Below are 13,819 nucleotides of genomic sequence, written 5' to 3'. Positions count from 1 at the left end.
TCGTCGGCTAAAATTTATAACGCTTTAGTTAGGTCTTTTGGTTTTATCGATCTTTCAGCCTCTTCGGCAGAATCTCCACGTAACAATTGCATTACATTTACAATATTATTAGGCCCTAGGAAAGAGAAATTGAGATTTAGCAGTAAACACAAAATTTGGAATATCTACTCTTAATGCACTTTTTGGGTATAGCAAAAATATACTTTTGAAACATTTTGTACAGCCATAATAGTAATAATATTGAGAAAAAGATAATGTAATAGTAGTTATAGTATAGATTAAAAAACATTTATTGTGTAGTTTGAACAATTATTTTGATAAATAATTAATTATTTTACACAAAACAGCTTCGTTTTATCTATATTTAACAAATGAATACAAAAAATATTGTCAATTTTCAATTGAAATTTTTATTTCTTCAATTGTTTTCAGACACCAAAATTCACATTCTCATTCATACTCACATAAACATTGAAAATTATTGTTAGAAGTAAAATTTTTTATAGTTTTAACATAAATTTATAAAAAGCCTGGGAAAACATATCTACTACATGTATACCTTTTCAGACCAATCTTTTTTTTGTGTCCACATTCTACACTCATTAACACTCAGATTTTTGTTTACATACTTTTTGAGAAATAACAAAATGAATATTCTTAAATTTATGACTATTTTTGATAGAATGAAGTGCTTAAATAATAACAGGTGATTCATAAATTGGCTATTCGACGAATAGCCATCCATATGATTTTAGATACCTATGTAGTACCTATCTAAAAATTAAATGAGACGTATCAAAATTTGAGACATTTTAACCACGATACATCATCTCAGTTTTAATACTTTTTACATTTTCAAAAAATGTTTTTCAACGGACAAACCAAATTTTGTTTTGTAATATTTTCATCGAATTATTTGTAATATTTTTTAACGCTTTTTGAGAAAATAATTCTCTTAAATAATTTCTTTATAAAAGGACTACATCGAAATAAGTTACCACTGAGAAGGATTCTTAATATGAGGAAAAAAATACAGCAATTTTTAAATAACCAGCGGGCCATTAAGGAAGTTTAGATAATTATACCATTTAAAAATACAATTATTTTTTGGTAATGCGAAGGTAAGCTGAAAGAATTCTTTACTTGCTTTTATTTTCATTTCAACGCATACGTATATGTAAAAAAACACCAAACTTTTATTGTGAAATAAAAGTTTAGTTGATTAAATATCAAAATTTAATTACAAAACAAGTGAAAATAAACAATTGACTGAGTTAACTGTTGAAATACCATGTATAGGACAGATAGTGTTGATTACTCTGTCACATTACACATACATACATGTCACACATATATAACTTATATTCTGATATAATACATACTATATAATTTGCGCTCTCACGCGTAAAGTGATGTTTAAGAAAAAATGAAAATAAACAATTGACTGAGTTAACTGTTGAAATACCATGTATAGGACAGATAGTGTTGATTACTCTGTCACATTACACATACATACATGTCACACATATATAACTTATATTCTGATATAATACATACTATATAATTTGCGCTCTCACGCGTAAAGTGATGTTTAAGAAAAAATGATTCAAACAAAAGTTGTTTATTTTTTTATAAGGAACACCATGTATAGGACGGATAGTGTTGATTATTCTGTCACATTACACATACATACATGTCACACATACATAACTTATATTCTGATATAATACATACTATATAATTTGCGCTCTCACGGGTAAAGTGATGTTTAAGAAAAAATGATTCAAACAAAAGTTGTTTATTTTTTTATAAGGAACATTTTACATTTAAACTTTTTCTCTATCCCTAACGGTTTACAAGATTCTAGGGACTCAAGACCCAATTGACCTAGGTTGCTAATTTAGCGACCTATGTCGCGAGTTCTCGTGATGATAGGCGGACAGGCGATAGACAGACAGACAGACAAACAAAAGTAAATGGACTGATAAGGTGATTTTATGAACACCTAAACCAAAATTTTGTTCATAGCATCAATATTTTTAAGCGTTACAAACTTTAGACTAAACTTAGTATACCTTGGTATATTTCATATACATGGTATAATAACAATTCGTTTGTACTAATTTCCAAAATTACGATTGTATTCACAGCTTCTAAAACTTTTAGTAAAATTGCCATAGAAATTTTTGAGTGTGCATGCTACTATACATTGTCTTCAAATTCTGAAAATTTTTATATTTTAAAGAATTTATGACACTAAGTACATCAAAATCCTAGCTCTACTGATAGCAGACTTATATTTTAATCTTCAGACTTTATAAATTATTAAAATGACAGTGATGTATTTAAAAAAATCACCTAAATTTAACAAATCATGCATACAAAAATTACGTGTTTATATTTTTGAATAAAAAAAATAGATGTGGATTAAAAAATGAGTATTAAATTTCCAATAAATGAAATATAAAAAGATATTTTTGTGTCAGAGAATCTTGTATTGCATTCATTATATTAGCGGATACAAAAAAAAAATTGTATACAAATATTTGTGGTAAAATTGATATTTTTTATCATGTTCTGAGGATTTAAATTCTTATTCATTTGAATAATTTTTTTTTTATTAATCCATACCACAATCTATCATGTTGACATTTTGTGAGCACTCTGTGTTTTTGTTCCTTCAGAGAGTTGGTGATTCAAGCATTTTTTCAGTCATGTATATCCTATTTAACATTTAAATAAATGTAAAAATTAAGAGGAAAATATTTTGTAATAAAGTTCGAAAACTAAAACCACGACTCTCCAACAAAATTTTGCTCTTAAAAGTATGAAAACAAGAAAATATTTTCTTCTGAAATTATTATGATCAATAAAATCATCATTACAGTCGAGGTACCTCTAATTTTAAACAGTTTTCCACAAGACGGAAAAGAGGTCCCTCGTCTGTAATGACGATTTTACTGATCATAACAATTTTAGATGAAAATATTTTCTTGTTTTCATACTTTTAAGAGCAAGATTTTGTTAGAGAATCTGGGTTTTAGTTTTTGAACTTTATTTTATTTAAACCATTTTGAGGTTGTAGTTTTGTGATAAATTATTACAATATATATTCGAAAAGTATTAATTACGCCCTTTCATTTGATACCTAATACGGTATTTAAATTATAATTTGGTTTTAGTTCGTGATTTTATGTCCTTTAGAAGGCATATACTTTAATGTAATGCCATATAACCTATAACTCACGGTCAAACGCTTTTAACGATACTTCATTTGTCAAATTATGATCAGTAGTTTAGAAGCTAGATGAGAACACATGAAGATACATACATACCGGTCAAACACATAACCCTCGCCATTGTACAGTCGGGGTAAAAAACACAGAATCATATAATGGTGGACTGAACATAAAACTCTTGATTTTCAATGTCTTTTCAAGGTAATTTAATTTCAAGGTAATTCGAATAATATAGACACCGAGGATCGCTTTGACACAGTATGTAACTGAAAAAAAAGAGAAAGCTGTGTATGAAAAGGGGTGGGACGATGACTTTTTAAATTGAATACGGGGGCTAAATTTCTACATCCCTGCCTGTATTTCGGCCGATATCAAGAGATAAGCAGAAATTTCGATTTTATTATCGCAGTCGGGTTTTTGATTTTTGAAATTTTATTTTAAACTTTTTATTTTCCCGGCACCCTCTTATTTTAATATATTAAAACTATGTAAAACAATGTATTTCTAATTAAATTTAATCATACTACATTCTACATATGTATATTTTTGTAATCCCCTTTTATTTCGAGCCATAAATCCGCCATTTTATTTCTTTTTTAAATACTTATCTTAGAACACTGGGGTTTTTATGACGTATATAATGATACATTTACTGTCGAAATCCATCTGACCGTTTGGAAGATACGACGTCAGAAAGAAATGTACAAACAAATACATACATTCAAGATACACGCGAAAAACTTAACCACTCTTTGACAGTCGGGTAAAAAGTGCCTACACTGTAGATTACTATTATTATTAATTGGATTCTAGATTGAGGCTAACGATGTTAGGAACGAAGAAAGTTAATCCTTTTTTACTTCTCTTTTATCGGATATTGTTACTAACTTTGTCTGCTAGTAGTATACTAATATTAATATTGATGATAAATTGTAAATTATATAAAATTTTCCAAGCCATATGTTATATAGGTATGTCAAGGAATATTTACATAAATTTTACATATTTCCCCCTTAATATAATTCATAGCTTTAGCTTCTTCTGATAGATACCAAGAATATGGTTGGGAAATGAGAATGGAGTTGGTTACTTACTTCATCATAACTTTCAAAAACTTTCTTGTGAAGTTTCTTAGTTCTTAACTATGATTTATATACTAACTGTGAGATCAACATATTAAAGTTTTTGCTTCCTCTCTTTTCCTCTTTTATGTTAGAGGTGAAGTATAGATGGTGTCAAGTATGTATTATATTATTTGAAATACACAAAAAATGGTTGATTTAAAGTACAAATAAAACTTGAAAAATAGAATAAATTTTGAATCAATATTTATATTCTCTTGGTAATTGCTTTGCTATATCAACTTACGCATATTAAGCTATTTGTGCTATATAAATAGGTGCACAAAAGTATGGAAAGATAAAGTTCATAGTTGTAAAATAATGCGTAATCTCGCAAAGCTACGAAATTTGCTCTTTCGGGTGGTATTATTTATATTAGACAATAAATGAATGATATTTAGCTAAATTCTTAGAGAAGTCCTTGGCATGTAAAATTTAGTTGTCTATTGGGATTTTTATTTTTTCATTACAATTTTGGTGGTTTTTGTCATAATTTTACAAGAAAAAAAAAACTAGCAAAGTTAATTATTAATTTATATATCCTGCGTAGACTTCTTCAAAGTACAATTTTTCAAGTCGAATACAAAAGTCACTGGTCGATAAGATTTTGTTACAAAAATATACTTAATTAGCGGGCCGAATTCGAATATGAATTCTAAATTGGTTCATCAGATTAGATTATCAAGAAATTTTTCCAAAATATGACATACCCATAATTTTTCGATAATTGAAAAGATGTTATCTACATCCCTCATGTAATCTGTTTCAACGAAATAATTTACGACATTCGTAAGTATCATTCGTTTCTGTTCCAAGTTTATTTGAATTATTTCAACAAATCGGTTGTCTCCGAAATCCGGATGAGTAGTAATTGTACCAGGTGCTTCTCATATTTTTCATGTTGAGAGTATCTTTGTAAACTTCTAAATCAACTCTTGAAATGGAAAGCTTACAATTAAGCACATATGTAGAATGGGTTTGTTTCTTTTCGTTTTGGTGTAGCACACCTTGCAAAAAGAACGTCCAATTTTATACATAATTTGACTTTATTTCGAGTTGATTGGGGGAAATCCCATCTTTCGAGCATGTATAGAACAAAAAATCTTTATTTTTGGGTTTCTTTTCGCGCACTCTCTTTACAATTAACAATCAAGCACTTACAATGCAATTAGGTCAAAAATTTTTCTGGAATGTTGTTGAATAAGCATTACACTACAATGAAAAATTGTATACATATTAAAAATCTGATTTTTTCATGGTCTTTTTGAGGGATGAAAATCGTAAAAGTCGCGTTTTTTCCAATTTCACGAATTTTTTATTCGAAAACTGAAGGATTTAGAGAAAAATGTCAAACATTTTTTGTTAATTTTGACCTCAATTATATGATAAAAATTTTCCGAAACGATTCGATGAATATTATTTATTTGTTTAAAAAAAATTAGTTTAAACAATAGCCTACCGGGTCACCCACCGAGACAAGCTGCACTTTTACGTTCAGGAACATTTTAACCCGGTTCGAGTCCCGTCTTCTGTGTAACTTTTTCATTTCTTTCTATTTCAAAAATTCATATTAAATTCACTTCTGGATTAGACTAAATTTTCATCAAAAAGTAATCTTTCTTTATTGTTTTTTCGTAAAATAAACGATCAATTGAGTACATCCCTAATTTGTTTATTTACATATCAAGTATTGTTTGCAATGTTACTTTTTATAGCAAAAAAAGCGAAGTACAAATGTTCTAAAATGTCTTCGAAATAGTATGGATTCCTATGTTTTACATGTTAAATAATAACTTCAAAAATATACAGCAGCTAACAAAGACAATGGTTCTAAAAAGTTTGTCGTTGAAAATACATGTTTAGAATTTTTTTTTGCAATGCTACTTTTAGCCGTATGTCGTTAAGAATAGCTTAGAAGTGGCTTGATCAATAATTTTAATTTTTTAATTTTTCATCTATCTCTTACTATTCTTGTGATAAGCACATTCAACGATTGCTTTTTTTTAACATCCGGGTATAAAATTCATTTGCTCGCACTTATTTCATAAAATATACTGTAAGTATAAAATTGCAGTGAAATTGTAAATAAAATTATTAATGGATTTAATTTAAAAATATTAACTATTTTCCACACACACGCAGCATACATTTAAAAATATTATGTATTAATAAAAATAATATGGAATTACATATGTAAATAAAAATAACATTTAACTGAAAGTGTCAAGTATGTGTTCGGAGTTGAGACAAGCCTACGTTATATTACATTTATTTGAGATGTGATCTTGTTTACAATGGGTTGGTGTACTCTCTTAAATAGCTATAATAATAATAATAATAATATTAGTGATATGATCTTAACTTAAGTATATTGTCTGTCTGTTTGTCTGCTTACTTTCTGATAGAAAATTATTGTTTTCGACCCAAAAAAAGAAATCAAAAATTGTATGACATATTAACGTTTTTAATATTAAACGTAATATTAAGAACATACTTTTTATTTAACAAAAAACTTAAAAGCATGGTGGATAGGAAAATAAGGATAAGAAGAAAAGAGCAGTTGACTAGTTATAAAATTAAAAAATAATGTTTTAACAATTTTCAATTAAGCCCAAAATAATGAAAAAATTAAAAATGCGAATTTTGTCATGAAAAGCGGGTATAAAAAAATATTCTAAGCAACTTTTTTTTATAATTATTTTCGATATATCTAACCATCTTTGACGCTAAGTAAAATATTAAGAATCGGCCCTATTTGTCAATTTATAGTAGGTTGAGTTTGAAGTTCAAATTTTATGTTGAGTAACTTATCTTAAAAAATATGACTCATCACCCTGTATGATCGTGCAAAATTTCAAATCGATGTGCCTATGGATAACAAAAATATGAAGGTGTCTTCATCTTAAATGCGACACACTGTATATATATAGCGGAGCCAAAAATTAAATTGTATTTCTTAACTATCCCTTCAACAAGTCTAATTTACTTAAATATTTGTTCCTTCGCCATAAAATTCAAAGTCATTTTCAATCACGTGAAATTTATAAAAATTTAATTTTTGTCGATTTTTTAAAAAATAATTAATTATTTTTTATCAGGTTGCGGATTTCAGAAGGGAAATTGATTTTAAAATGCAGGTATCCATAATTACGATAATATTTCTCAAACTATCAAATAGCCAAATGTAAATTTGAATGGCAAAGAAATAGAAATATCCATCATAAATTATAGAAAATAAATAAATAATTTATGATCTGATCATATTTTATGAAAGTATCATCCTTACAAAAATATTGATTTTAATGTTCTTAACCATAAAATTTGGAATAGCTGGATTAGTATTCGTAAAATGGAAATATTTTGCATTTGGAAAATTTTAGAAAAATTAATTTTATTTTACTATATTCCATAAATGAATATTCAATACAGAAATTTTCTAGACCAGAAAGTTTTTGATCTGATATCCCATTGCCCTATCTCTCACGATTTGTTTGTAACGGTCTGTCTGTGTATTATTGCATACCTACTTACAACATTTGTTTGTCTACTATGAACGGACAGACAAATAGACTTACATATTTTGCATATTTTCATTCTGAACAACTTTGCAATATAATAGTGTGTACCACATATTGTGTGTCAAATGATGCGCGAATTATACATATAGTGTTAGTTTGCTATTATATTACAATATTTTTGTCATGTTCTATAAAATGATAGGAAGTGTGAATTTTGATAATCTAGATTTGGTATTCTTATTTCTCTTAATTTTTACCGCTCCATGGAACTCCATTACTTTGAAACTTTTAGGCTTAATTCACAATTTAATTCCAATCCCATTACGACGGTGTCAATCCTAAAATTATCTACAAAATTTCACTTTTTTTTGTAGGAGTTCTACGTTATAACTATATTTCTTACAGCAATGGCAACAAACTACATCATAGAACATTGTATAACATTAATTCAAATAAAGACACAAAAGTGATTTTTCATTTTAAGAATAAAATTTCCAAGTCCATTGATTTTTGCCCGTGCAAATTATTTACCTTCTTTCTTTCTATTTATTTTCTATTTCTTCTTAGTCCTCCTATATTGGAGTTATTGAGAAAATTGGATAAACACCCATAAACGAAAATAAGTTTTAAAAAAAGTCTCTATTATAGAAAAAGATTTCATGCCCCCCTGAAATCTTCGTATACTGTCCATTTCATAATTCTCATATGTTTTAGTAAATGATAGTATATCGTAGATATGTCTCTCGACTCAAATCATTTTTAATTTAATATACTTTTTTCTTGTTTTAGGTAAAATTAGCTTGTGGTCATGCAAAATTATCGGACAAAGAAGATTCCTTAATCAATACAGACGATGCATTTGATAAGCTACAAGACGATTCAAGCAGATCTTCACCAGAACGGATCAGCTCAAGTTTAAGAACAACGCCACCAGATACACAACTATTACAATTTTTAGCATCAGTAGTTAAAAGTCGGGGATTTTATGCTACATTGGCTGACAATTTATGTAAAGATGACAGTTTTGCTGAAACACGTGACGGTCGTGAATGTTGGAATGGACAACGAATTGGAGAGTAAGTTTTTCACGACATTTATTTTCAAAAAACATTAGTTGTAAGGAAATCTGTTTAGGTACTTTTTGTATTTCCCTATCTAATTATTGCTTTTTATCAACTGTTTACTTGATTGAATTTACGGTAATCGCATTATGATCGATGGAATTTAAAAACTCACTTTTGGAAATTCGTACGATTAGTAATGTTATCACTCTTAAAGCAAGTAAAGTTAAAGTTAACCATTTTACTTATTAAATCTCCAATTCTGAGAGGTAGGGCGTGTTCTCCTCTTCATCCCAGCATAATACATTTACTACCCATGGTGGAAAAAAATAGTAATGGCGAAATTTTACTAGATTTTACTATTTTACTAGATATTCAAACTACCATTATACGATTGGTCTCGGCTATTATATATTTTTCCTGCAAATTGCTGCAATTTCACATTTCTTAACCTTCGATATCTTTAATAAGTTAATTTCAATTTTATTCTATCATTCTAGGTATACCGAAACAGTTGTCGATGCAAGTTTAAGTATGCAAAAATATAATCCCGAAGTGAGGCCAAATAATTTAGCAGCATCGGGACAAATTGCACGACTAGCTGATAAATTAAGACATGTTAGACAAGTGGTTGTATCAGCATTAGGTACAGCTGGATTCCCGGAATCAGATAGTTACATGCAAGGAGATGCAAGTGAAGGTTCTGGTTCGGGTATACGGAAATATGCATCAGATGATTCAGACGATGATAATTTAGAAGGTTCCGGAGGATCTGGAGACCACCACCCTGGTAAGTTTTAAATGCAACATAAATGTTTTATCTAAGTTTCAAGTAATGTCGAAAATTAATAGCAATATTGCCTCTTGAGCAAATCCAAATCGGTTGTGATAGGTGAGGACGATTGAACATTTTAATGATTGAGTTTAGCCAGAAAAGAAAAAAGTTATTCTTGTTAGAAAGTAATTTAGTAAATTTTCGATGTTTTCAAATCGTCAGAATTCGATTCAGAAAAATTTATATGTATACTTATTAATATAATATTTGATTACAATATTACAAATTTTTTTTACAGATCCCGTAAATCGAACACCTGGAAAGAAAACAGAAAATATTGGTGGAAAATCAAAAGCAATGCCATCTCCTTCCGAACATCCAACTGGTACTGCATCAGGACAATTATCAATTCACAGTCAATCAATATATTTATCAATACTTGTAATGTTATTTGCATCAGCATGGTTTGGTTAGATCCATATTCTAGTTTAATCCTTAATTTAATCAAGGATAATGCTTTTTTCGTTAAATTAAATTATATTTAAAAACTCAAAAAAAGAATGATTGTGATATTTAATTTTGTTGAGAAAGAAATAGATAGATAATTAGAGTGAGCGAGCAGCTGGGTAGTTAAGCGTTTATCGCGTTACTGGTTTATCGCGTTGCGTTTAAAACGCAAAAAAAAAATGTTGTACATATTTATAATAATTTTTATGGCAGAAAATTTTCGAGATTGAAAAACATATCCAAGAAATTTTGTTGAAATCTGCCAGAAATTTTATCAAACAAGCATGAAATACGCTACTACGACAGACGCAAATGGAGTACGATTGATTTATGATTTCAAACAAATTTTTTGAAATCATGAATATAATTTATTTAAGTTCACAAAACTACCAATTCTAAAAATTTTCATTTATTTATTATTTATTTAGATAGGGAACTTAGAATGCTGAAATCTTAAGGCCACATACTAAAATTTTGAAATTTTCGATTTGTGCCAAGTTTTTTCTCCTCGGTTTTATTTAATTTGTTTTTTAGACCATTATGATTTTTTGTCGAAATTTTGTAAATATTAATTCATAAAAGTTCAGTTTTACTGTAAAATAATTTTGAAAAAGAAGTCTATAATATATGGAATCGTTGCACCTTTACGTAAAGAAATTTTATAAAGAAAAAAAAAACATTAGCTAACAAGAAAAAATATATATATTTAAATGTATTTGTAATTTTAATGTTAAACAAATTAATTATTGCCCCACATATTTTAAACACAAGGTGACTTTTAACTTCGCGCAAACTATGTAAAAATTAAATTTGATCCTAAATAAAACTTTTTATATTTTATTTAATCGTAAAACGCCTAATGAGATGTGGATATAAAAAGTTTATATTCCAACTATTTATTGAAGAAATAATTCATTTAAAAGCTATTAAATTTAAGGTATATTGCGAACTATAATCTCGCCATCTTTGAGTGAATTATTATACCAAGCTAACAGAAATCTTAGTCGGTAAAGTAAGTAAATATGAAATGTTTGGTGATAAAAATAAATATGTGTTTGTTATAAAAAATTTTTTTTAAAATATTTTTAACTTTCAACTAAAATATTAAAATTGCCAAACGCTGGAAGTAGAATAAAAAAAATTCTTTAATTTCTTATTTACAATATGCTAGTTTTTTATAAAAAAGCTAATACTTTTTTCTATATGAAAAAACAAAACAGTTTTGACTGTCAAAATTATTCCATAAGGCTGTGTAAGAGTAACAAGGAAACGACTATTTTTCCACATTAATTTACAGGACACCTTAACGCGAGAATATTTTTTCCGCTGAGAAATGTTAAATAAAAATCTGTCATTCCTTAAAATGTGATGAAAAACTGATACAATTTATTTCTAATGCAATATACCTTAAAATTATGAATAAAAATTGATTGATAAGCATCTTTCAGTTATTTATATCATAAATAAATTATTTACTAATTATTCAAGCTCTATTGAATAAAAATTTACCCAGAAAAAATATAAAAACTGACTCTATTCAAATATTTGAAATAATAAAATTGCATAATTTACAAGTTAAGAATAATTAATCTTGACCATTAAGGCTCGATATTGACTTGTTTGTACATTTCAGATTTACTAGAGTAAGTTTTACATGTGTGAAGGTACTTACTGTACACCTTGTATTTAAATTTTGAAAATTGTTAATTAGTTTAAAACAAAGCATAAATATTTGTTAGTAGAAAAGAAATTATTTTTTTTTTTTTGCAAATTGTATATAAAAAGAAAATCTTCAAAAATAGCATAATAAAATATTTCTTCTATTGTAATAAGATAATCACAATCCCCAAATAACAGCCCCGTTTATAATAATATTCAATTTTATATTTAAAAGAAAACTATGATTTTCCAACAACAAAAAAAACAAAACGCTCTGCTAGATTTTGAATTTTTTTTCAATTTTTCTAATTATTTTTAATTTATGCCCTATCTGTGATTTCATACTATATTTAAAAAATTAAAATATAATAAATGTAAAAAATTTTTAAAAATTGAAGAAATAAATAATTGTAAAAACAATCAATGGTACTAAGAAAATTATCCGGTAACTTTAGACCATCACGTTTTTCACCCAGTAGCGGATTAATACATGATGATCATTAATGCAAGAAAAAATTATTTGAAATGTATTTGAACACAATCAAAAGATGATTCATTAAACGACCGATCAAAGAAATGTGCCGGAAATGCAATTTCATTCCTCAAAAAGAATAAGCAAATTAAATTTTCGATAATTGTAACTTTTTTACCAAAAATCAAATGAATCCTTTTGATTTTTGTATTTTTTTTTTTTTATTAAAATTACCTTATACGCTGAGCTTTATTAAAATCTAAAATAAAAATTTTTCTTAATTTTTTGTAAATTATTAAGAGAAAAAATCGCAAAATAATTTTCAGAATGTAACAATAATCAATATGATAAATTTAATTTTATTTGTAATCTAATAATATGATAAATTTACCAAAAAAAGAACAGGAAAATCGAACTAACTTAACGATTGGAAGTGTAATTTTTAAATTTTCGGCTAAAATTGCGTTGAGATTTGCTTCCCGTTTGCTTAGGACTTTAACCGATATATCAGAAACCACTTGATAAATGAATGAAAATTATTATTGTAGTTTTAAAATTTTATTTTTGCAAATTTGTTAATTTAAAAAAAAATTTGTATTTTTGATTTCAATAAATCTTAGTCTAAAAAGTAATTTTGACCTAAGCAAACCAAAATCGAGTCATCTTATTTGGCAAAAAGTTGAGTAATTTTTACCTTTGAAAAAATAACTAATTTTAATATTCACAAATAATATTTTTCGTCAATAAATCCGCTACTGCTTTCACCCCTTACACACTCACTCCCCATAATCAATATAACATGCGCTATAATAAATATATTTTTAAATTTTACAATAATTAAATTTAAAATAATACGTAAAATTAATAAATAAAATAATATATTAATATACAGAATGATTCGAAATAAATTCGAAAAAATTTAGTAGAACCTTATTCTAGTTCAAAGGGAATTTTGTATATAGGTTATTGTGACTTACAATAAAGCAATTAATATATTACGCTTATTAACTTTTTTTTTGTTTTATTACCAAACTTATTATAAGCTGGGTACCTATAATATGGTAACTATGTCATTCCAAGTCGACTTAGTACGTCGGATAATTATTACGTTGATTAATCATGTTTTTATTAAGACTTTATTAAATTGGAACAAAAGCGATAAGAAATTACATACAATATTCGAATACTACTCATTGCTGGTAAACGAATAAGCTCTCAATAAAATTTTTCGCACGCATTTCGAATCAGTCTATATATATATTTAGATTTATTGATGTTTGTATTTTATTGAAAAAATATAAATATTTATTTAAAAGAAAATTATTTAAAAAAAAAAAAAAAAAAAGAATAAAGATTATTAGTTGAGCATGTGTTAACAACATCGTAAAGGGCTCGTAGGAATATAAAAAAAAAATATTTTCGAGGTTGTGAAAATTTTCAAAAATGATTTGTGATTATTTTGTTAAA

The 13,819-nt window shown here is 26.9% G+C and overlaps 1 protein-coding gene across 1 annotated transcript in view; it reads left to right on the top strand.

Annotated features, from left to right (window-relative positions):
* LOC123290547 (division abnormally delayed protein) overlaps positions 1–10,727 on the top strand; it is a 251,800-nt gene extending 241,073 nt beyond the window's left edge. Inside the window, exons 4-6 of the mRNA XM_044870767.1 lie at positions 8,668–8,954; positions 9,440–9,729; positions 10,013–10,727. Coding sequence (XP_044726702.1) covers positions 8,668–8,954; positions 9,440–9,729; positions 10,013–10,188 — 753 coding nt within the window. The 3' untranslated portion in view covers positions 10,189–10,727. The remainder of the gene's footprint in view (positions 1–8,667; positions 8,955–9,439; positions 9,730–10,012) is intronic.
* Positions 10,728–13,819: the final 3,092 nt, after the last annotated feature.

The sequence above is a fragment of the Chrysoperla carnea genome, chromosome 1 (genome assembly GCF_905475395.1).
Source record: "Chrysoperla carnea chromosome 1, inChrCarn1.1, whole genome shotgun sequence".
Lineage (NCBI taxonomy): Eukaryota > Metazoa > Arthropoda > Insecta > Neuroptera > Chrysopidae > Chrysoperla > Chrysoperla carnea.
Note: the sequence above shows the minus strand (reverse complement) of the source record. Positions and strands in the feature narration are given on the sequence as shown.